This window comes from Rattus norvegicus, chromosome 17, assembly GCF_036323735.1.
Source record: "Rattus norvegicus strain BN/NHsdMcwi chromosome 17, GRCr8, whole genome shotgun sequence".
Taxonomy (NCBI): domain Eukaryota; kingdom Metazoa; phylum Chordata; class Mammalia; order Rodentia; family Muridae; genus Rattus; species Rattus norvegicus.
Window position 1 is genome coordinate 6,354,400 of NC_086035.1, and position 24,735 is coordinate 6,379,134.

At 46.4% G+C, this 24,735-nt stretch overlaps 1 protein-coding gene across 9 annotated transcripts in view; it reads left to right on the top strand.

Annotated features, from left to right (window-relative positions):
- The window catches only part of Kif27 (kinesin family member 27), a 78,786-nt gene that overhangs the window by 49,440 nt on the left and 4,611 nt on the right, over positions 1 to 24,735 (top strand). For 3 of the 9 annotated variants that reach the window (XM_006253556.5, XM_006253557.5, XM_063276057.1), the window contains 6 exons: positions 3,330 to 3,545; positions 12,013 to 12,219; positions 13,732 to 13,930; positions 15,757 to 15,921; positions 20,179 to 20,681; positions 21,742 to 24,333. In XM_006253556.5, the coding sequence (XP_006253618.1) occupies positions 3,330 to 3,545; positions 12,013 to 12,219; positions 13,732 to 13,930; positions 15,757 to 15,921; positions 20,179 to 20,642 (1,251 nt within the window). In that variant the 3' untranslated portion in view covers positions 20,643 to 20,681; positions 21,742 to 24,333. Of the gene's footprint in view, positions 1 to 3,329; positions 3,669 to 12,012; positions 12,220 to 13,731; positions 13,931 to 15,756; positions 15,922 to 20,178; positions 20,784 to 21,741; positions 24,334 to 24,735 lie in introns of those variants that run through there. The other 6 variants (XR_360721.5, XR_010058809.1, XR_360722.5 and 3 more) reach the window with 5 other exon arrangements.

Below are 24,735 nucleotides of genomic sequence, written 5' to 3' on the forward strand. Positions count from 1 at the left end.
GTGACTTACTGGGTTTTCATCAGGTGATGAAAAGATTCTAAAATTGATTATGGCGATGGTTGCATAATTCTGAATCACTAAAACTCTTTACACCCTTTAACTAGATGAATTGTATCACACATGAATTGTGTCTTATTCAGAATAACTGTAAAGTCAGAACATGACAGAGCCTGAACAACACCCAAAAATGTCTGGGCAGGAAACCCAGCCAGCAAGTGGTGCTGATGCGGGAGAGCCCCACAGACGGTTAAGGACACGCCTTGTACATGAAGAGCAGCTGTAGTGACCCGCACATCCCTTAGCACATCAGCAAGACAGAGTGGAAAGCAGGAGTGAGATAGGACGGAGGCAGGACACAGTGGGCAAGGTCTTCTGTCCTCACAGGATCATGCTGTACTTTCTGGAGAGGACAGGGATTTGGCAGAATGCCCCTCAACCCCCATAAGGAAAGCAGAGGTCCACAGGCACATTCTGAGGCCTCTCTCTCTAACCGTGGCTTCGATACATACCAACATGCTGTCAGCTGGAATAACCCTGCCAGCAGGGAAAGCATTTAGGTTTAGGACCCCACAAGAATCCTGTCATCACATCTTCCCAGCTTTTGTTTGGGCTTGCTTGTTTAGAGACATGGTTTTTAAGTGGAGACCAGGCTGCCATAGAACTTGGGGTTCTCCTGCCTCATCTCCTGGGTCCTGAAGGTCTGGGATTTCATTCATTCCCAACAGTCACATCAGTTGTTAGGTACCTGACTCACCCAGGGCTTTGCGTGTAGGGGGTGAGGTGGTGCCATAGCATGCATCTCTCCAGCCTAGTGCATGACTCTTAAATGCTACCAACATTTTTGCCTGGCATGGTGCTTCGTGCCTTTCATCCCAGCACTGGGGAAGCAGAGGCAGGCAGAGCTCTATGAGTTTAAGACCAACTTGGGTTACATAGGGAGTTCCAGGCCAGCCAAGCTACATAATGAGACCCTGTCTCAAAAATAAAAACAAAACAAAACAAAAAACCAACCCCACCAATGTTAAAAACAAACACTTCAACTGAAGTAAAAAGGAACAGGGAGATACGAGGACTAGAACAAGAAACTGAAAGACTTTAATATCCTCAATGTGGGAAAAGAGCACAGTAAGGATAAAACAGGACAGACAGCCATTAAAGACATGGAAGGACCACTAGCAACTGAAAGGGCAGGCAAGTAGACGTTTAAATGTTCGAGATTAAATTTAAAGAAAATCACTAGAAAATAAAGGGTAATATCTCAAATAAATCTAGAAATTACAGTACACAAGTAATAGGAAATCCAGAATGAGAAAACAGGAGATATCAAACACATATCGTGAAGTTTCCGGGCTGAGGAGATGATCAGAGCCATCTGGAACTTCCATTCCAGGGGATCCTACACCCTTACCTCCTCAGAAACATGAGTGCTAAATATATACACATGCATGCAAAATATTAATTCACATAAAATAAAAATATATCTTAAAAGAAAAGCTTCTCAACACAATGTGAGATTCTAGACCGAAAAAGCCATCAAGGGCCAGCCCAGTGAGAGTCCAGAGATAGAAGAAACTAGTCACTTGTCAATCTCAGGAGCCAGGGCAGCACTGGGATTCTCTGATTTCTTCATTGAAAGTTAAAAGATCCGAAGCCGTCTTCAAATTTATGAGGAAAATTATTTGAAGTAAAAAGTCCTCTTCCTAGCCCAAATTCCTAATTAGTATGAAAGCAGAGTATTTCCTGTGGAACCTGCCTCAGGAACCTGCCGGAGCGCGTGCCTCAGGAACGTGAGTACCACGTCTAAAGCCGGGACAGCACTGGCCTTCCCCGTGAGCCCATGGGGGAAGTTAGCTTAAGCAGGATCTGCAGCATGGCAGCTCCAGGTGAAGCGTTTCAAGAAAAGAAGATACCAAAATGGCTCAGTGGGTGAGGGTGCTTGCCACCAAATTCAGTCTGACCCCCAGAGCTCACATGGTAGATGTAGAGAAGGGATTCCATAAGTTGTCCTCTGACTCATGCTGTGGTGTGCATGTATATACAGTAAATAGTGTAAAAATAAAAACATTGGGGCTGGGGATTTAGCTCAGTGGTAGAGCGCTTGCCTAGGAAGCGCAAGGCCCTGGGTTCGGTCCCCAGTTCTGAAAAAAGAACCAAAAAAATAAAATAAAAATAAAAAAATAAAAACATTAGTGAATATATTCGCTGCTAACTTTGATTAAATGAACAAAGTGTGAGATTTTACAGTTTTACTGGAGAAGAATCAGCTGTCAGGAACAAAACAGATATATTGAGTGGAAGTGTGACCGTCTTTCTAGACACATCAGCTGTGGGCTTAACAGTCACACAGTCATAGTGAGCGGGGAAAGTGACTACTGACTTGGCCAGAGCTGTAACTCACGGGAAGACAGGAGGGAGGGAGGGCTCCTGTGATGCACAGTCGGAGACTGTGGTCCCAAACATGGAAGAACACTGGGTGGACCAACTAAAGGAGACTCAGTTTGGGAAATGGGTCTCCTTTTGTTATATAATAAACTTGATGATGGCTTATATGTATGCTAGAAGCCATATGGAAGTATATAACAGTATTTTAAGTTAGAACGACCATCATCATAAATAACCAGATTCTTATATTTTCTGACCCTAGTAAGAATAAAAAAGTATGGGGCTGGGGATTTAGCTCAGTGGTAGAGCGCTTACCTAGGAAGTGCAAGGCCCTGGGTTCAGTCCCCAGCTCCGAAAAAAAGAACCAAAAAAAAAAAAAAAAAGAATAAAAAAGTATGCTGAAAAACACCAAATATTAACCTCTTAAGAAATGATAACAGCCTTACCATGTAATGAGAGAAGGAATAAAATAATGAGAAAAAAGAAAATTGCCTCTCAAAACCGTTTTTTAGAGTTTGAGTGTTCTATCTGCATGTACAGTTAAGTTGCTGTGTGTGTGTGTGTGTGTGTGTGTGTGTGTGTGTGTGTGTGTGTGTGTAGTGCCCAAGGAGGCCAGAAAGGGGCACCAGATCCTCTGCAACTGGAGTTACAAACCATTGTGAGCTGCCACGTGAATGCTGGGAACTGAATCCCAGTTCTCTTTAGAGCAGCCAGTCTCTCAACCACTGAGCCATCTCTCTACCCCATGTAACTTCAAATAACTTGATATAAATTTTAAGATTTTAATTAATGAACCCCTTTAGAAAGTTTTATAAAAGATAAAAATAGAAAAATGAAACTTTTAGAAACCTTAGAACATCAATACATCAATAACATGCTAACTGACTCTGGTTTTAGATGTCTGAATTCCTTGTAACTTTTCTGTCTGGTGGGTTGTGTCTTTTTAGGCCTTAAGCACAGACAGTCTCAAAATATCTGCTCGCCTGAACTTGCTGGACCAAGAGTTATCTGAAAAGAGCTTGCTGCTTGAGAACAGCCCGACTGAGGAGAAGGTGAAGATCTCAGAACAAGTGCAAGCTCTTCAGAGAGAAAGGGAGCAGCTCCAGAGACAGAGAAACAGTGTGGATGAGAAGCTGAGACATGGGAGAGTGCTGTCCCCTAAAGTAAGTCAGTACTCCCTGGAGCTGGAGTTGCTGTATGACGACGAGTGATGATGAATGGTGGGGGTGCTCTCCGCACACTCTGGTCACGTGATCATAACCCTGATAAACCTGATGATCCTCGGAGACTTTGTCAGCTAACGCGTTCCTCTGGCATCGGCCACAGTGGTACCCGCATTACCCTTCCTGACATTGCCAGGCACTTGGGAACTAACACGTCCCATGAATGTGGCCTCCTCAGTTGCTTCTCAGCTCAAAGTCACAGACACAGGAAGTAATTGAAAGTCTTCCTCTGTCTCAGGGAGAGCACTTCTGTACTATTGCATTTTGAGAGGGGTGCACATGTACATACATGGACGACCTCCCTTTACCACGTGGTACTCAGGGCAATGGTGGAATTCTCCACCATTCAAACAAAAATATAGGGGCTGGGGATTTAGCTCAGTGGTTATAGCGCTTACCTAGGAAGCGCAAGGCCCTGGGTTCGGTCCCCAGCTCCGAAAAAAAAACAAAAAAACAAAAACAAACAAACAAAAATATGAATTCCAGTAAAATCCCTTTTTTTTTTTTTTTTTGGTTCTTTTTTTCGGAGCTGGGGACCGAACCCAGGGCCTTGCGCTTCCTAGGCAAGCGCTCTACCACTGAGCTAAATCCCCAGCCCCAAAATCCCTTTTAATTACAGTTTTCATCTGAGAGGGAATATAGCTTCTCAGCTGTAAGAGATGATTCAGTCATTGGCTTTCACCTTGTCCCAGACTTGGTCTTTTAAAACACATTTTATTTCAGTGGTAAATGAGCCCAATGCCCAGTTTCAGATGAGTTTTTGAACCTGAAATTTCTCTCTAAAGCAAGAGAAAGAAGGGAGCAGCTGGCAGCCTTAGGCCTTGCTGAATCTTGTGTTTATATTGGGTGAGACGGAGGACATTAGAGGGTATTGTGGAGAAACAGCAGAAAGATGTCACATATGTCTCCTGTTGAATCAACTGATGAAAGGGACTGTCAGCTGAAGGGACAGACACCTTACACATCAGCTTCCTCATTTCGTGACTCGACTTTGGTAGCTGTGCAGAGGCTCCTAAAGGGTTAAACTAGGGCCCTGGACTTAGATCTGAAGGGATAAGGACCTAATACACAGCACACTTAAGCATAGGGAGCTCTGTCCACCAGGACTGTTACTAGGCCATGCAGGAAACAAACAAGCAAACAAAACCAAGCTCTACACAGCCCATGAGAGTTACGGGCAATGTAGCAAAGCTGTGTTCATCACCTCATTACACACAGTAGTATAGCGTCATCTGGGGAGAGCTGTCAATGCTACCACAGTGGCTGCAGGCATAACTGGATGTGAAAAGCGTGGTAAAGCTCGTGGATAGCACAATGTTAGCTAGAAACCAGTACCCTCATGTATCTTAGTACTGAGGTGGGCGATTGCTGCAAGTTCCAGGTAGGTTCTGTGCCAGCCTGAACTCCGTAGTGAGGCCCTGTCACAGAGCTCAGTGTGCACTGAATGTGGCATTCTGGTAGATAGCAGTGACTGTGGACTTGTCGACACCGCCATGCATATACCTCCCTGCACAATGCTGGAACACAGCTGTTCCATATCACCTTGGGAGCATCTCTTTGGCTTTCTTTCTGCTCTTACCAATGTTTTAAAGTCAAGAATAATGTTCTCAAACAGATCTCCAGTAGCAAACTAATGGAAGTGCTTAAAATTATTTTTTACAGTAGTTTCTAATTATTTTTGAGAAGTAATAGGCTTTAGATCACTTTAGTAGCAGATTGCCCAACAATTGACTGAAGATAGAACACTTCCACATTTAAAATTACATATTTGAACTCTAATCTGTGTACATTTACATTTGGATTTATTTATGGAACATAGTAGTACAGTTCGGTCTATGTACACAATATACAGTAATCAAACCAGGGTAATTAGCATTTGTCTCTTAAAATACTATTTCTATACAGTAGGAACACTTGGATTTTTCCAGTTATTTTGAAATGGATAGTAAATTGCTACAGGCTAGCTTCCCTTCTGTTGCTGGGATAAAACTTTAAAAGCAACTCAGGGGAGGAAAAAGTTTATTTCACCTCCCAGGTCCCAGTCTGTCACTGGGAGTCAGGCAGGAACTCAAAGGGAAAGCACGGTGGGCCCTGGCTCGCTCTGGTTGGCTCATGCTCAGCCATCTTTCCCATACAGTCCGCCTGCCCACGGAATATGCTCCTCACGGTGAGCTGGGCCCTTCTGCATCAGCTGACCATTCCCCACAGATACACCCACAGGACAGTCTGATCTATCGCTCAACTGAGATCCCTTCTCAGGCTGCACTAAGCTGCGGTCAAGTGACAGTTCACGCCAACTCCAGCAGTCCATCTCTTAGCAGCCTGACACAAACCTGCCGCTTTTAAACTACGTCCCTTCATTCCTCCGTCCCCACAATCTCATGTTAATATAAAACACACTCCAACTTGTAAAAGTGCAGTCTAAAAAAATTCTAGTGCTTTAAAAGTTCAAGGTCTCTTTTAAAAGTTAAGCCTCTTAGGCTGGAGAGATGGCTCAGTGGTTAGGAGGACTTGCTGCCCTTCTGGAGGACTGGGGTTCGGTTCCCAATGCCCATCCAGGTGTCTCAAAACCACTTGTAACTGCAGCTCCAGGGGACCTGAGTCCTCTGTGAGCACCTGCAAGCGTGGCTACCTACACATGGACACACACGTGCTCATTACATGGCTACCTGCACATGGACACACACGTGCTCATTACATTAAAGTGAAAATAACAAGTCCAGAATGTCTTAACTGTGGGCCCTAATGAATCAAAATTACACACTTTCCTACCCAAAAGGAAATGGCTGTGTGTATAAGCAGTCAGCAATGTAAATCCAGACCCTGGAGCTCAGCATCTGGGCCCTGGGACTCACTCCCTGCCTTTCTCCAGCTGCAAACAGCTTGAACGGCCCCATTGCCTCATCTCTGCCATCCATCCATGGTACACACCTGACTTGCAGACCTCAGGCTGCTCTGCTGTAGCTGTGGCGGACTCTCCCTGACAGCCAGCCATCCCTGTCTGATAGTCTCCACTACACTGAGCATGCGCCTCACCAGTGCTCTCTCCTGGTCTCTCTGCCCTGCCACGCGACCCCAGGCCTCATCCTCTCCGTGGTTGCCGCAGTCTTGCATCTTTGTGCTTTCAGTACTATGTGGGAACTTCTACAGAAGCCACGGTTGGCTGCCAGCTTGAGACATAGCACTGTCCCCCTTGGATGGAGCACAGCGTCTGTGTGCTGACCCTGTGCAAACATGTCCTTATTGCCCCAGCAGAGCCCATCTCCTTCAGTGCTGTGGTCTCTTATTAACCAGAGCTGATTCTCAGCCCCATTGATCAGCATACTCTCATTCCACAAAATCTCCTAATGGCCACATCCCAAGTCTTACTAGACCCGTGGCTTTGCTCTGACCCTCACACCCCAGGCCTCCACTGTCTGCATTCCCCTTGGCGTTCTTATCCTCCACACAGCTTCTCCATATGGTGCTAAGGGCTTCCCATTCTTCTCCAGACCCCACAGTGAGGCCGCCCGCCACACTTCTGGTACAATTCATGTTCTAGTTTCCTTCCTGCTGCCGTGATAACGTGACAGAAGCTCAGAGGGGGAGAGTACATTTCAGCTTCCAGTCATAGTCCGTCACTGAGGGAAGTCAGGACAGGAACTCCGCGAGAACTTGGACGGACGGACACGGTGGAGGCGCACTGCTTGTTGGTGTGTTTGCTGCCTCATTCTCTGCTTGCTGCTGCCTCTGTCAGTCAACAGTCAAGACAGTGCCACACTAATGGACCTGTCCACAGGTCCGTCCATCTGGGGACCCCGCCCTCCTCAGGTGACTCTAGCTGTATCAAGTTGACACTTGAATCTACCTGGGACCTCTGCTGTACTAAGGAGCGTGAGGACAGGATCCACCTACCTAACTGGATTTGGTGCCTAGTAACCTCTCGCTTGCCTGCTTCATGTTCGTTTTTCTGTGCCAGGCCTAGCCACTGACTTAATGTCCTCTGTCTCTGTCCGTGCGGCTGCAGATGACAGGATAAACACTGCTGTTTGTTTATAGTAAGTGGTGTACAGGAGAACATGTAAGAGCGTCTGTCTGTCTTTCCCTTCTGCTCCCATCTTTAACATTATTTAACATTCACTCAGCCCTGATGCACGTGACGGAGTACTTGCTTGAAAGCTGTAGTCTTTGTCTCACTTCTCTATTGAAGGGACATGTGGTCTAAAACACCACAGACTACTGCTCTAGGCCCTGTTTCTGTCAATGCGCAGGACCCACCCAGACCCGCTGTCAGGGTGTAATGGTGATGTGCTGGGTGCTTTGCCACAGCCCCGACCTTGAATAAGAGGGACCCACAACCGCGTGCACTGCTTCCTTTTATTGTGAATTTTCACCTTAGGATGTCATTGTGTGGAGGGTGTGTGTGCCCTTGTACATTTGCACATGTATGTGTGCACATGCGCCACAGCACATGTATGGAGATCAGTGGAGAATCTGGGGCGTGTCGTCTTAGCTAGAGTTTCTACTGCTATGAAGAGACACCACGACCAAGGCAACTCTTATAAAGGAGAACATTTAATCAGGGCTGGCTTACAGTTCAGAGGGTCAGTTCATTGTCGTCATGGCAGCAAGCATGCGGCACACAGGCAGACATGGAGCTGGAGAGGAGCTGATTCTACATCTGCATAGGCAGGCGGCAGGGAGAGAGAGTGACACTGGGCCTGGCTTGAGCATCTGAGACCTCAAACCCGTCCTGCAGTGACACACTTCCTCCAACAGGGCCACACCGCCTAACAGTGCCAGTCCCTATGGCCCTATGGGAGCCATTTTCATTCAAATCACCACAGTCTACTCCCTGGCTTGTAGCAGGATCCTAATGCAGAAAGCACTCAGTCCAACTGCAACAGTCCCCACAGTCCATCAGATTCAACACGATGTACAGGCCAAGCTCAAACTCTCTTCTGAGACTCATGGCAGTCTCTTAACTGTAGCCCCTGCACAATCACGAAAATGGGACAGGTGACGTGCATATACCACACAGTGACACGGGATAGGATCTAACTGCCATGCCAAGGAAAGGGGAGGGAGCAGGGTGAGGAAGCACTGTGCCAAAGCGAGACGGAAACCAGCAGAACAGACTCCACACTCAGCGTCTCCATGTCTGATGTCGAAGGGCTCTTCACATATCTAACTCCTCTCTCCTTTGCTGACTGCAACACACTTCTCTCTCCTGGGCTGGTTCCACTCCCTGTTAGCAGCTCTCCTCAGCAGGAATCCCATGGCTCTGGCATCTCCAACATCTTAGGGTCTCCAAGGCAACCCAGGCTCCAGCCTCACAATGGCCTCTCTAGGCCTCCATGCAGGGACACCCCCGCCCCACGCCTGGCCTGAGCGACTTTGCTTAGCCCTGGAGGGAGATCCCACAGCCCCTTTCCTGTGTCCTTGGCTAAAGACAGAGCCATGTGGCCAAAGCTGCCAAGTTCTACTGCTGCTGGGGCTGAACCATGGCCCCTCGTTCAAGTACATCACCAGCTTTCTGTTCGTGATGGCCTCCTTCACCGTCTAAGCTTGGCTGCCCTGGAACTCTATCTGTAGACCAGGCTGGCCTCAAACTCAGAGCATTGCCACCTCTGCCTTGAGAGTGCTGGGATTAAAGGTGTGCACCACCATGCCTGGCCCTAAGCTTTTTAATTCCTTTCCACAAGTCGCATCTTAGCTGGGTGGGTCCTGCCCTGAGGCCACCGCTCCCTTTATCCCACCCAGCATCAGACTCCTCTTCAGTCTGTTTACACTTCCTGGTGCCCCTTTTCTCCTCAAAGTGGACATTTTGTATCTTCCTTGCTCAGCTCGCTCCTGTTCATTACAGATCTACAGAAGATGGGCCACTAGTAGCCACACAACACAGGCAAAGGTTTTTTGGACAAATGCAGAAAGCAGTCAATGGGTAAAATATCAAAGAATAATTTTTTAGGTCATATATTAATATTCTTCTCCTCTGAAACCTCTTGCGCCAGGCCCGGTAGTTCCAGTCACCCTCAGCACCACTCTTCCGTGCTCCTACTAGAATAGCCCATCAAGGCCCACTTAAAGCACTCGACTGCTTTTCTAGTCCAAAGTCCACATTCACCCAAACAGAAGCATGGTCAGGCCAATTACAACAGTGCTCCAGTCCAGGTATCAACTTCTGTCTTAGTTAGGGTTTCTAGTGCTGTAAAGAAACACTATGACCATAGCACCTTCTATAAAGGAAAGCATTTAATCAGGGCTGGCTTACAGTTCAGAGGGTCAGTCCCTTGTCGTCATGGAGCTGGAGTGGAGCTGAGAGTTCTACATCTGCATAGGCAGGCAGCAGGGAGAGAGAGTGACACTGGGTCTGGCTTGAGCATCTGAGATCTCAAAGCCCACCCCCAGTGACACACTTCCTCCAACAGGGCCACACCCACTCCAACAAGGTTACACCCCCTAATACTGACACTCCCTCTGGGCCCGTGGCAGCCATTTAATTCAAACTACTTCAGGGAGTCAGTTATTCACTCCTCCCTGCCTCGTGGATTCCAGGGAACAAACTTAGGTAGTTAGGCCTCACAGGAAAAGACTTCCCCTCCGGAGCTGTCTCACTGAGGTGGGGAGTCCTCAGGGTTCCACAGTAGTAGCTTTCTGTTTTTTTCAGCCCTTTCTGAACTCACGTTCAAAACTGCAGACACTAAACTTAAGCTTGCATTACTCCCAGCTGTGTTCTAAACTATCCTCAGCCAACCTTCGGTATTTATGTTTGATAAACTATAATAAGAGTATGCATTGGAAAGTCATATGTAGTCTGTTTTTAGATAACTCACTTCTGTTTCTTGGTTCCTTTTAGTCATCCATGTAAAGTACCTTTCAAAAGTATTTGAAGTGACTTTTTTCTCCTCCTCTTAAAAATGTGACCAGTGGGGCCAGAAAGATGGCGTCTGTGGCCGGGGCCTGGCGTCTGTGGCCGGGGCCTGGCGTCTGTGGCCGGGGCCTGGCGTCTGTGGTTGGGGCCTGGTGTTTGTGGCTGGGGCCTGGTGTCTGTGGCTGGGGCCTGGCGTTTGTGGCCGGGGCCTGCACTCAGTTTCACGTTCGTCCTCACAGCCCCTGCACTCCAGCTGCACAGCAGCTAATGTCCTCTTCTGGGTTCCGCAGGGAGGGCCTGTACTCACAGGCGTGAACAACACACAATAATTTTAGATTTAAAACCTAATGTTTCAAAATATGATTGTTGTGTTTTTCTTGGGATAGTTCCCCTACAATCCAAGGATGGTTAGTTACTGCACAGAGAAATGACTACTGAACTTTTCCCCCACGCTGTTCTTCCAGAAGATTTGATAAGACAGCTTTTTTAAGTGAATCTGTGACTTCCTGATAGATGAAGCTGTGACCTGCCTCCTGAGCCAGGGACCAGGAGGTCTGGAAGTCCTGAGAGCTTTAGAAGTGCGGGAACACAACAGGCAAATGGAAGTGGTTTTGAATGTTCATTAAGTCGTCCAATAAGTACTAGGCTTAAGTCATACAGTAAACATCCTGAGGAGTTTCTCAGTGAGGACGTTTAGCATCAGTGTGTAGCAGAGGGCTGAGGATGGGCAAGGCCGTCTTCCTGCAGAAGCTTGCTCTACACAGACATAGGAATAGACATACACCTCTTGTCTTCAGATAGAATAACCTCGGACAGCTCAAAGAACTATTAGGTTTTCTGACACAAACAGCATATTAGCTGGTGTTAGACTGCTACCATATGAACTGTTCTTTTCTGAAGGGGGTTAAAACAGGGTTTCATTATGGAACCCTTGAACTCATGATTCTCCTGCCTTAGCCTTCCAAATCCTGGAACGTTGGGCACACACCTCTATGTCTGACTCATTTCACAGAACTCTTAAGAAACATTTCTGAGCCCTGGCTGCTTCTGTCCCTTCTGCTGCATTGTCCACACTGTCCTCGTCAGTAGTTCTTAGTCAGCTCCAAGCGTCTCCTCCTCCTGTCCCAGCCCTGTGGTATTTTGCTAGGTCAGGCCTCATCAGGACAGACTGTTCATTGTACATGCACTGTAGGAATATTGAGGGAGACCACAGTATTGCAGATTCTATGAGCTGAGGCTACGCTCAGGCATCTCCCTGAGATCAGGTAATCAGGGCTCGATGCAGAGCCTTGGGACACCATGGAACTCACCTAACCTTTGCCTCTTCTGATATGTAATGTTACTGTGAAGGCTGGCTGACCGTGTGTCATACGTACACTAGCACACACTACCTCATGTAGCTTAGCCAGATCTCAAACGCTGTGTCCTTAACATCTAGTGAGAGCTTAGGGTGTCATCCCTTAAACTCAGTCACATGGTGAGAGCTGGTCTAAGTGAATGACAGAGTGTGCAGGTCAGACCTCTTCCTTAAATGAATTCTTTCTATATCTCTAGGAGGAACATCTCCTTTTCCAACTTGAAGAAGGAATAGAGGCTCTGGAAGCTGCGATTGAATTCAAGAACGAAAGCATCCAGAATCGCCAGAGCTCCCTCAAATCATCATTCCAGAACCTCTCTCAAAGTGAATCGAATGTTCTGGAGAAACTAGTTTGCCTGAATATTGCTGAGATTAGAGCTATTCTTTTCAAATATTTCAACAAGGTATGTTTCTAAAGAACACCACTTTCGTCATAAAAGGTCACAGTGCCTTATTTATATTGAGCTTTGAAAGAAAGTAAAATTCTCAAAGACTTGGTGGTCAACTTAGTGTGAGCACAGCTTTCCTTTATAGACCTGAGTGTTCCCAGGAGGTTTGTGAATTACCTAAGTAAGCCTTAACTCTGAGGTGGTTAAAGGCGAAGGTCCCCTAATAGGAGGTCTAGACAGTTTAACTGACAGCCTCCCCTGTTGTTTCTTGATTCCACATGTAAATACTATTTATGAGAAGTCTAGGGTCCTCTAACTTTGGGTTTCTTTCCTCCGTGGCTGTGAATAGGGTGAATGTGTGCATTCCCCGTCCTCTCTCACCACGCTGTGTGAGCTGAGTGGAGACAGCGTGGCCCACTGGTGCCATCGATAGTATGGCAATTTACTCTTAGAGATGGTTTTTAACATTGAGAACTATGTTAATGTTTTCTCTAATATTTTTCCACTTGAAATATATATTATGAAGAATAGCTTTTCCCTAAAAATATATTGAATTAATAAGAGTATCTGATGCAAACTAAAACAAAGACTTTCCAGTGTAATTGTGTGAAATACTAAGCTCAGCACAGTGGCACACACCTTTAATCCCAACACCAGGGACAGAGTTGGATCTCTGTGAGTCCGAGGCCAATGTGGTCTACAGAGTGAGTTGCAGGACAGCCAGAGCAACACAGGGAGACCTGTCTCAAAAAAAAAAAAAAGGGAATGAAAATAGTAAGCGGTCTCCCAAGCCTGAGTGGTCAGTGGTCAGCAGCCATTACTAATAGACTCTATGTAGTGGGCATGCGCCCTAGGCTTGGAGACAAGAGTCTGTGATGGCATCCTGGGGTTCTTAGCCAAGGCCACATGAGTATTATTTTAATGGGAGTCATTGAGAGTCCTGTCAGGTCTCTCTGTCTACAGCACTCTGCCTTCCTGCCAACACAGCACACCTCAACACACAAAATGCAATGGCCTGAAACGGAACTTTGGCATTTAAGGTTAAAATATTCCTTGCATAAGACAGAGTAATAGGTAGATGTTGCAAGAATATAGACATTCCTCTCTAGCAGTGTGGACTAGACAAACAATTACAGAATTGTAGCCGGCTACAGTGGCACGTGTCTCCAGATTCCAAGCACTTAGGAGGCCAGTTCAAGGCCAGCAGGGATGTATAGTAAAACCATGTCTTCAGAAGAAAAGGAACCAAGAAAGAGAATCCTATAATCTGGGCAGCAGAGATGGTATCTAGGAATCTTTGGAAGGGTGATCATTGCTCAACACTGTATTGAAAATGGGAGTGGAACGACTCAGTGCTACTCGATAGTTATAGCTAAAGCTTGCACGGCGTCTGTCCGGTTCCTTTAGGACCTTAAGGTATTATTGAGGCTAAGTAGCCTCACCTTTAAGTGTCCTAAGAAAACCAGGTAATCTATTGTGTTAGGTAGGTCAAATGCACTTAAAAGATCAAAAGCTTGTCTTTGATAGGTGATAAATTTGCGAGAAGCTGAACGTAAACAACAGTTGCAGAATAAAGAGATGAAAATGAAGGTTCTGGAACGGGATAATATGGTCCACGAGTTAGAATCTGCATTGGAGTATCTGAGACTGCAGTGTGACCGAAGACTGACCCTCCAGCAAAAGGAACATGAACAGAAGATGCAGTTGTTGTTACATCATTTCAAAGGTAGCCCCTCCCCTGCTGTCAGTCACTTAAGGGGGTGGGGCAAGGGAAGTGCTAAGGAAGGGAGCTAGGAGCCTGCCACAGTATGCTTAGCTGTGTCACTGCCCCACTGTGTGTGCACGGTCACTGCCCCGCTGTGTGTGCACGGTCACTACTTACAGATGCCCTTGACCTTTACTTGCATGGCTACCACATTTCCTATCATTTTGATATAAGATGACTCGTGTGTGAAGGTGCCTGCTCGAAGACACCCAAGAAATCCTGAAATCCTGTGGTTTGCTGTTGGTCTGGCTTTTATGTGGAAATGTAAGACAACTTCTGGCATTGGACAGATGAAGTGAGAGGGTCTATTGTAATGTTTTAGTTGATTATAAAGTTTTATACATTATGGGTTAAAAGAAGCCCAACAACAGATTCTGGTGTAGAAAGCGCTGCTGTCATGGTCTCCTCACATTACCTGAGAACATGGCTGGTCCCCACACAGGCAGCTCAGTCACCGAGGGCTGAGTCTGCTCCAGCTTCAGTGGAGCCGCTTGGCCTCGGTGCTCAGGAACACAACTGATGTGACCTAAAGGGATTTAAAAGAAACAACCTGAAGAACAGAACTTGGAAAATGTGACTTGGGTGTGGAGGAAACGACAAAGTTAATCTTACAAAGCTAAGCAGCAACTGCTTTGCCTCATGAACAGAATTTCCGGTGCCAGGTCCCACACGCCGCTGCACGCAGACGTACCCTGTTCTTTCTGTAACTGTGCTTGAAGGCTCTGTGAGCGTGATGACCGCACACAGCTGTTGTGAGCTTTGGAGGTGGCCAGAGCACACAAGAGTTCTCAGCTAGCACAGCGCCCACAGAGCATGTGTGAGCCTCAGGTCTGTTCTGACACTCCTACACCCGTGACACCGTGTCTCAAAAGACGTTAATAAAAGTTAAATGGTTTCTATAGCTACATATATTACACGTGCTAGTTAAACATTAGCAATTTGTGGGCTTCCTAATTTCAAGTGCATTGGTATGGAAACCAAAGCTCTGTGCTTTGGTTGGTTAGCCTTTTCGGTTTGGGTGCTGAAAATCAAACCTTGCAGACAAGAGTCATGCACTCCACCATTGAAATGCTATGGGTCTAAGTAACTTTTAAATAAGATGTAAGAATAGCAAAAGAGTGAAAACGATGGATGTGGTCATAGGAAGGTCTAAAGGTACCTGACAGCAGGTCATTACAGAACAGAGGCACTCATTCATAAATATCACCTACAAGTCTTACATTACCTGGGGCAACAATCAGAGCTCCCCAACACCCATCCTGTAGTGTTTTTTCCTTGTAATTTAATCTTTCTAGACTCATTATTAACAGTGGGACGTTTGACTGTATATTTCTGGGGTCTCTAAGTTCAGACTTAGGACTTTCCATAGATCCACAGTCCTAACACAAACTTAACAACGTAATATGGTAGCATGACTAGAGCGCGCTACACAGGTGAGTTGTTATTTAAGAGGAAATGCCCGGGGGTTGGGGACTTAGCTCAGTGGTAGAGCACTTGCCTAGCAAGCACAAGGCCCTGGGTTTGGTCCCCAGCTCCGGAAAAAAAAAAAAAAAAGAGGAAATTCCCGTTTCTGCTGTCTTTGGTAAACAAGCCTCATCAGCAGCAACGGCAAACCCCCTTTTCTACCCTCTGTCAGATCGTGGGTAGAGAAGGAAGTGAGGGTGCAATCATGAAAAAGTTCATAGGCACAGAATCCGAGCTGTGCCTGAAAGATGCCCTGAGGTGATTCCTCAGGTGAGCCAGGAGCTATGCTAAAGTCCAAGGTCAATGTGAATGTTTGCTTGCAGACCAAGATGGAGAAGGCATTATAGAAACCTTAAACAAATACGAAGACAAGATCCAGCAGCTGGAAAAGGACCTTTACTTCTACAAGAAAACCAGCAGAGACCTCAAGAAGAGACTGAAGGACCCCGTGCAGGGAGCAGTGCAGTGGCAGCGTACACTGACGGAGCGTAAGGCCTCCAGTGTCCCTGACGCTTGCTGAGACCCTCCCTGGTCGTACTCCCCAGTGACGAGGTTGTGTGGGGGAGGTGGACAGACAGTTTTATATAAGTGCTGGGGAAATGAACATGGGGGTGTAGGGGGCAGAATCTTCATGGTTTGTTTTGTTTTGTTTTGTTTTGTTTTTTTCTATTTTTCGCTGTCTGAGGCAGGGTTTCCTCTGTGCGCTCTGGCTGTCCTAGAACCTGCTCTGTAGCCTCGAACCCAGAGCCTGCCTCTGTCTCCTGAGTGCTGAGACAGACATAGACTTTCCATATATCCACAGTCCTAACACAAACTTAATATGGTAACGGAGGACTACCTGGTCCCACATGCACTGCGCTCAGACGTGCCCTGGTCACGTACCTGCGTGATCATTTTGGTTTCTCATGGGCATAGCTTACTTATTATGAAAAATAATCAGATCAAGTTTGAAAATGAAAGTACAATATAGGTAAAGTATTGTTTCAAAAGAATATATTGAAACCAAATAAAGGTTGTTTCAAATAACATCTTGGGATAGTATAAATGCCAGGCTTAATTCTTGTGCAGTGAATTAGAAAACGGAGCCTCTTCCCCTTCCTAGAAGTTGAGCCCTGCATCGCACACACACTGGCACCTCTGTCTGCCAGGTCTCCTCAGCTCAGACGTGTGAGTCTGCCCTGAGTTTATCAATGTCCACTGCAACTGTGGACTGCTCAGGACACTTCAGGTGCTGGCCACGGCTCAGCTACAGACCCGTTTGCCTTCTCTGACTAAGAGCTGAGGAGCACACTTGACTGTCCCACAGTAGAATATGTAAATTAGACACAGAGCTGCACTGAGGTAATACATGAAGCTCTAGAGAGACGACTGCCTTAATGTCTGCTATGCGCCATTGGCTGTTGCTGTCTTTGACCCTTAACCTTGAAGGCCCTGTCTATTACTTTTCTCTATTATAGGAATTAAGCTTTCTGGTTACCAAAAGCAATTATGCAGCAGGAGATGCCTTGGTGGTTAGGAGCACTGGGACCCACATGGTGCTCATAGTCCCCGGTAACTCACTCCAGAGGGTGACACACTATGGCCTCACATAGACACACATATATACACATCATACGTAAATAAATCTTTATTCAACAAGTTATTTAAAAGACTGTACAAAGGAAAGTAACACAACAGAAGTAAAAGTGTGTATTTTAAAATCAGTGCTGGGGGCTGGAGAGATGGCTCAGCGGTTAAGAGCACTGGCTGCTCTTCCAGAGGTCCTGAGTTCAAATCCCAGCAACCACATGGTGGCTTACAACCATCTGTAATGAGCTCTGATACCTTCTTCTGGTGTGTCTGAAGACAGCTACAGTGTACTTATACATAAAATAAATAAATAAATATTTAAAATCAGTGCTAAGGCATGACCTCCAGAATTGATCAAATTCAATAATAATTAAATGGCATATGTAAAATTAGCCCCTTAATAAGTAGAATGACAAAGAACTCTGCAAAAAACAAAAGTTTCTGAAAGGGAATATATTGTTATATTTTATAAGACCTCAAAATAGGGCAACAATCAATATTTCTAGAATAACTTGACCCAATATTTGAAAGTTAGAAAGTTATATTTAAAAAATACTTATTTCTAACTGTTTTTAAAAATAATTTCTGGGGCTGGAGAGGTGGCTCAGTAGTTCAGAGCACTGGCTGTTCTTCCAGAGGGCAGAAGTTGGAGTTCCAGCACGCATGTGGTGGCGAACAACTGTCTGTGACTCTAGCTCCAGGGACAGATGCCTCTGGCTTCCACCAGCATCAAGTGAGCATGTGTTGCACAGACAGACATGCAAGCAAAATCACCCGGACACAAAATACAAGTATAAAAACAAAACCAGTTTTAAGGGGCTGGGCTGGAGAGATGGCTCAGCGGTTAAGAGCACTGACTGCTCTTCCAGAGGTCCTGAGTTCAATTCCCAGCAACCACATGGTGGCTCACAACCATCTGTAATGGGATCCGATGCCCTCTTCTGGCCTGCAGGCATACACGCAGGCAGAATTCTGTATACATAATACATAAATAAATCTTTACAAATGTTGTATAACTAGAGAAAATTAACAGAGTCGAGCATACTCTAGTTTATAATCCAGGGTTTAAAGCAATGAGTTTAAACCCTAGGACTGGGAAAACAAAGGTGAACTTACTGAAGTCTCTCCAAACCAGAAAACCTGAACTAGCCAAGATACAGATCTTCACCTGGAATTAGAGCAGATCCAAAGCTGCCCGCATCCTAGTCCCTGGGAAGCCTGGCCTCTGCACTGTCCTTGGTGCCTGGTGAAGGCAGCTAGGCCTCTCCTCTCAGCAGCTGTATAGCAAACAGAGACGGACTCTCCGCCAAGGCTTGGATAAGCCCACTTAGATCTTTCCATTGTTACTTACTGTGTGCATTTACATGGGGGTGGGGTGAGAGGACACAGTGCAGCAGTCAGCTCTGTCCTTCAATTGTGTAGGTCACTTTAAAGCCAAGCTCCAGCTTTGTACAGGCTTCAGTGCTGCCACTGATCAGCCCGCTTAGGTCCTGTCTCCACAGGGCCAAAAGGGCGCTGAGTACCTGAGGGCTCATGCTAATTGGCAATACTTTATCACCCTAACTTAGCAGCTATCACAAACTTAAGCAAGTTGAAGACCTCGAGGTTTTAACTTCATTCACTCCATCATTCACTGCAGGGGCTGTACTCACTGAAGGTGGGTGGAGTTGTGTCACAGAATACTGTGGGTACCAGAAGATTGCTGTCTCACTAGGTGGAAGCCAAGACCAGAGTTCATACGTGTGTGTGAGTGTGTGTGCTTGTGGGTGAGCGTGTGTGTGAGTGTATTTGTGAGTGTGTGTGCTTGTGGGTGAGCGTGTGTGTGTGAGTGTGTGTGTGAGTGTGTATATGTGAGTGTGTGTGTGAGTGTGTGTGAGTGTGTGTGTGAGTGTGTGTGTGAGTGTGTGTGTGAGTGTGTGTGCTTGTGGGTGAGCGTGTGTGTGAGTGTGTGTGTGAGTGTGTGTGTGAGTGTGTGTGTGAGTGTGTGTGAGTGTGCGTGCTTGTGGGTGAGCGTGTGTGTGAGTGTGTGTGAGTGTGTGTGTGAGTGTGTGTGAGTGTGTGTGTGAGTGTGTGTGTGAGTGTGTGTGTGAGTGTGTGTGTGAGTGTGTGTGCTTGTGGGTGAGCGTGTGTGTGAGTGTGTGTGTGAGTGTGTGTGTGTGAGTGTGTGTGCTTGTGGGTGAGTGTGTGTGTGAGTGTGTGTGTGAGTGTGTGTGTGAGTGTGTGTGTGAGTGTGTGTGCTTGTGGGTGAGCGTGTGTGTGAGTGTGTGTGTGTGAGTGTGTGTGTGAGTGTGTGTGTGTGAGTGTGCGTGCATGTGTTCATGTGGTGATATCTCCTGGAGGGAGGACAGGGCTCCTGAGGCCCAGGCCTGCCTTTACTTGGCCAGGACTTGGACTTAAGCAGTACCCAGCCAAGCAGAGGACAAACAGAAGAGAGATGTCCAAGTCAGAGGGCTGCAGAGGCAGCTTACTGCTTAAGAGCTCACACTGCCCTTGCAGAGAACCCAAGTTCAGACCCATGTCAGATGCTTCATAACTGCCTGTAAGTCTAGCTGTAGGGACTCTGACACCCTCTCCTTGCCCCCTCAGACATTGCTCACACATGATACCCATACATAAATGTAGGAGATTGATGTAAAACAATTGTTCAGGCTAGAGAGGTGGCTTAGCAGGTAAAAGCAGTGACCACTCTTTCAGGGAACTGAGGTTTGGTTCCCAGGCCCTCTTGGCAGCTCACAGTCATTTGTAACTCTACTCCCAAAGGATATAACACGTTTACTTTCCAGGCATCATACATTAGGTACACAGACATGCATGCAGGCAAACACCCATGTACATAAAGTAAAATTACATTAAACCTACAAAGTAATGATTATTTCTTTAAAAAGATTTCAGAGGCACGCGAAGTGCTCATAGGTTTATAGAGAGCACCAAAATTACTAGATGAATCTTCAACTTTAATGGGTTAAAAAAAAAATCTGATATTCACATTGTAAGCTAAGCGACTCAAGTCTGCCTCTGAGTCACACATCTGTCTGTCTGAGGAAATCATGAAGCAAGAGTTTGCACGTACCAGGGCTTTAGTGACAATGATGTAGTTTGTTCAATGCTTTGGCAAAAATACCTGTTTTTCAGAAGATGGTGTTTGCTTGTTTTGTTTTGTGTTGCGTTCTCTTTAGATCATGATGCTGGAGATGGAGTTCTGAATCCAGAAGAGGCCGCTGTGCTTTCTGAAGAACTAAAATGGGCATCTAGAACTGAAAATACAAAATTGAATGGAAGAGAAAAAGAAGTAGACAATTCTTCAAGCAGCCTAAAAACCCCACCGCTGACCCAGCAGATCCTGGAAGACGGCCCAGACTCACTTCCAGTCTGCGGCTCGTTAGCACCCTCCAGTGGCCAACTGCAGAGCAGTGCCGATAAAACAGAGGCCCATGCCTTCACACAATCTCAGAGTCCACCCCCACCCCAGCTTCAGCCTGTGAGGAGTATAGCACAACTTCAGGGGGTCAAGCCTGTCAAAGTGTGCCGCAGAGAACTGCGGCAGATTTCTGCACTGGAGCTGACATTACGGCGGTCCAGTCTTGGAGCTGGGGTCCGATCAGTGACCGCTGACTCCCTCGAAGAACCGGAGGAAAGCTAGCGATGTCAAGGCACAGGCTGTGAACAATAAAACTCTTAGGTCAGTAACTACGTGCAAAGATCCATTTTCTGACTTACAGAATGAAAGCTCAGGGTAGCCAGCCCTTTCCTAGGACGCAGGAGAGGGGGTTGACACCACTCCTGTGTACTGCGGTGCATTTGGGGCTTTGTTAGTTTTTGAGCACTTGGCATACTGAACCACGTGTGCTCTAAGTGTGTGTGAGTCTGAACCACGTGTGCTCTAAGTGTGTGTGAGTCTGAACCACGTGTGCTCTAAGTGTGTGTGAGTCTGAGCCACGTGTGCTCTAAGTGTGTGTGAGTCTGAACCACGTGTGCTCTAAGTGTGTGTGAGTCTGAGCCACGTGTGCTCTAAGTGTGTGTGAGTCTGAGCCACGTGTGCTCTAAGTGTGTGTGAGTCTGAACCACGTGTGCTCTAAGTGTGTGTGAGTCTGAGCCACGTGTGCTCTAAGTGTGTGTGAGTCTGAACCACGTGTGCTCTAAGTGTGTGTGAGTCTGAGCCACGTGTGCTCTAAGTGTGTGTGAGTCTGAACCACGTGTGCTCTAAGTGTGTGTGAGTCTGAACCACGTGTGCTCTAAGTGTGTGTGAGTCTGAGCCACGTGTGCTCTAAGTGTGTGTGAGTCTGAACCACGTGTGCTCTAAGTGTGTGTGAGTCTGAGCCACGTGTGCTCTAAGTGTGTGTGAGTCTGAGCCACGTGTGCTCTAAGTGTGTGTGAGTCTGAGCCACGTGTGCTCTAAGTGTGTGTGAGTCTGAACCACGTGTGCTCTAAGTGTGTGTGAGTGTAAGCTCCTTTCCCGACAGTTACTTTACTCTATGTACATTCAAAGAACAGAATTAGGAATAAATCCCCTTTTGCTGTGTATTATTTTATAATATAAAGACATTGTAGCAGTACATTATAGCTCATAGTACTTGAACGTTAAAATGCAAGTGTGATGCTATTTTTAAGCTCCAGATAATCCCCAACTGTGCCAGAATTACCTAGCTAATGAAAATGTTTGCCAGAGTTAAGCCTGTGGGCTGTTGTTAGAACTTAGCGTGCCAGTGTTAACTCTAACATGGTATCTTTCGTTTTTATAGTTATTTTTATAGAATGCAAATTTTCACCTTTATCCTGCCCTATGCATTCTACATCACCTCTCAGACAATGCCAGAATTGAGAGAAATGTCTGCAGCTTCCTGGACAGGGAAACTGACCACAGAGTAACCCAAGTCATTCATCGTTCCAAGGAAGAAAGCTGTGTGAGTGGTATGACCATGTAGAGTGTGTGAGTACCCTGTGGTCTGGTAACACACACACACACACACACACACACACACACATAAACATATGCATATACACACACATATACACATATACATATACACACATACATACACACATGTATATACAAATATATACACACATATATACATACACACACACACACACACACACACACACACACATTTCCAGCCTTGCTGGCTCAGGGGCATTGGGGTGTAAAAATGTACAATGAACTCTTGCTAAAATTTCTCTTTATGGTTTTCTGGTTCAATTAAATGAGCAATTAGTTCTTTCCTACAATATTTGTCTATTACAGACAACATCTCATCATAATGCCACAAGGTGTTGCTTTGTTTCTTTCCCACCTTTTCCATGTACAGCAAAGCTGGGCCCTAGACTATCCCAAGCCGGTGGCAAAACCCACACAGAGGCTTGCTCTGCTCCCACTGAATTCTCTCAGTACCAACTTCCTCACTGAATCCATTGTGTAAAGTGTGCCTATGTCTATACATGTATGCCCATATACATATCAAGGTGTGTGTATCATGGCAAAATGCCAGTGCCTTCAACAAAACCTAACAGTTCTGTATTGAGTGAGTGTGGCGTCACCTGCCTTTAATCACAGAACTCTGGAGGGAGAGGCAGGTGGAGCTCTGTTCTCTTGGTCTATATAGCAAGTTCTAGGACAACCAGGACTATATATAGAGACCCTGTCTAAAAAAATACTATTATGTATTAATAAACATCTTATTAATAATGGTCCTAATATAAATTTAAGATTAAATAACATGCTGTGCCTTAATAAGTAACTTATACAAGAATGTGTTTTGATACTAGATCCTTCTTACCCAAAAGATTAAAACATTTATTTGTGGGAATAAAAACTTTTTTTCACTAACAAAGTTATACAAGTTACATAAAACTACAGCAATTTTATCCAATGATACAAATGTGAACTGACTGCCAAGTAACAAGGGCATGCTTTCTCCATTTGCATTAAACATTTCATTTGTAACTTGTATATGCTTTGACAAATTTCATTCCCATATTCAAAGATATATAATATCCCAAGCAATGTAATCTAATGTAAACCATTTTAGTTAGGTCGGTCTGATTATAATCAAAATACAAGGTACCTCCTCCCCAGTGCAAGCACAGTTAGACTTTGTCACTTGTGTTCCCGTGGACTGGTGCTGGCATGTGCATGTATGTGTTTGGTCATGCATATTTGTTATGTGCATGCATATTCATTATGCATGTGCCTATGGGAGTCAGAGTGAAACCAAGTGCCTTCCTTTACTACTTCCAAGGTAATGTTTTAGAAAGGGTTTACCACTGAACCTCGTCACTGTTTAGACTAGGCTGGCCAGCTAGCAAGACCCCCAAGATGCACCCATCTCTTTGGCCCCACCCCATGCTGGGGTTATAGCCAAACACCACCACCCCTGGCTTTTTTGTGGGTGCCAAGGGTCTGTCTGAACTTATAACCTCACACTTAAGCAGCAAGTACTCGACCCACTGAGCCATCTTGCCAGCCTAGCTTTATCTCTATAAAATGAGTTGGTTTTTTCTGTTTTCAAGACAGGGTTTCCCTGTGTAGCCTTGGCTGTCCTGGAACTTACTCTGTATACCAGGCTGACCTCAAACTCACTAGACACCTGCCTCTGCCTCTGCCTCTGCCTCTGCCTCTGCCTCTGCCTCTGCCTCTGCCTCTGCCTCTGCCTCTGCCTCTGCCTCTGCCTCTGCCTCTGCCTCTGCCCCTGCCCCTGCCCCTGCCCCTGCCCCTGCCCCTGCCCCTGCCCCTGCCCCTGCCCCTGCCCCTGCCCCTGCCCCTGCCCCTCTGCCTCTGCCTCTGCGCCTCTGCCTCTGCCTCTGCCTCTGCCTCTGCCCCTCTGCCCCTCTGCCCCTCTGCCCCTCTGCTTCTGCCTCTGCCTCCCAAGTGCTGGGATTAAAGGCATGTGCCACCGCTGGAAGGCTTACATAAAGTGGGTTTGTTGTTGTTCATTATGTTTTCCACATGCAACGGAGTATTTGAAGGGAGAATGGTCTGCCCCTTTAAACTGTTCTTTCCTTCCCTGACTCTCGAGTGTTACCTGGGAACCCTGGGTAATGGCAACTCTTATCACCCTGACCCCTGGTGCTGGGGTCAGGCCGGGCTGTGGGGATACTCCTAGCTCCTACATGCTCTGCCTCTGAGCTGCACTCACCTGCACTTTATGCTACTTCAGTTTGATTTCCTCCTCTGATGTCATGTTTTAGGTGCTTCAGTCTTTCCTGTCCTTATGAATTCAGAGTGCAGAGCCAGCAAAACTAATGCTGAGTGTCGTGGCCTGGGCTCATCCGCGCTCACTACTGCCTCGTTTAACCACAGCAATAAACTTATTAAATAAACTTACTTAACAACAGGTGCTCCCATGACTGTGATGGAGTCAAATCACTAGTGAGGGTAGTCCTGTGCCCCGCACTGGCTCGCACACACTAGATGTAAATAACAGACAGTGTCACGTCACAGCCTGAGCACCCAGGGGAGGGCCACTCACACCCACTGTCTGTATTCTACATTTAGAACTGGAGCAAGCTGTCGGCTGTCTTAATTTTCATAACATTTTCAAAACATATCACATTCGAGGGAAACTGAGGCCTGCTACAGTAACTGTCTCCTGCTCACTGACGCGCTCTGCTCGGAGCCTAGGATGTGGGTGGAAGTTTACCAGGGAGGGCGACGGGCACCTCTACCCTGACAGCTGCATCACTGCTGCTGCTGCCGCCCAGCTGACCAACCAACCGACCGACACTGACCCGCTGAC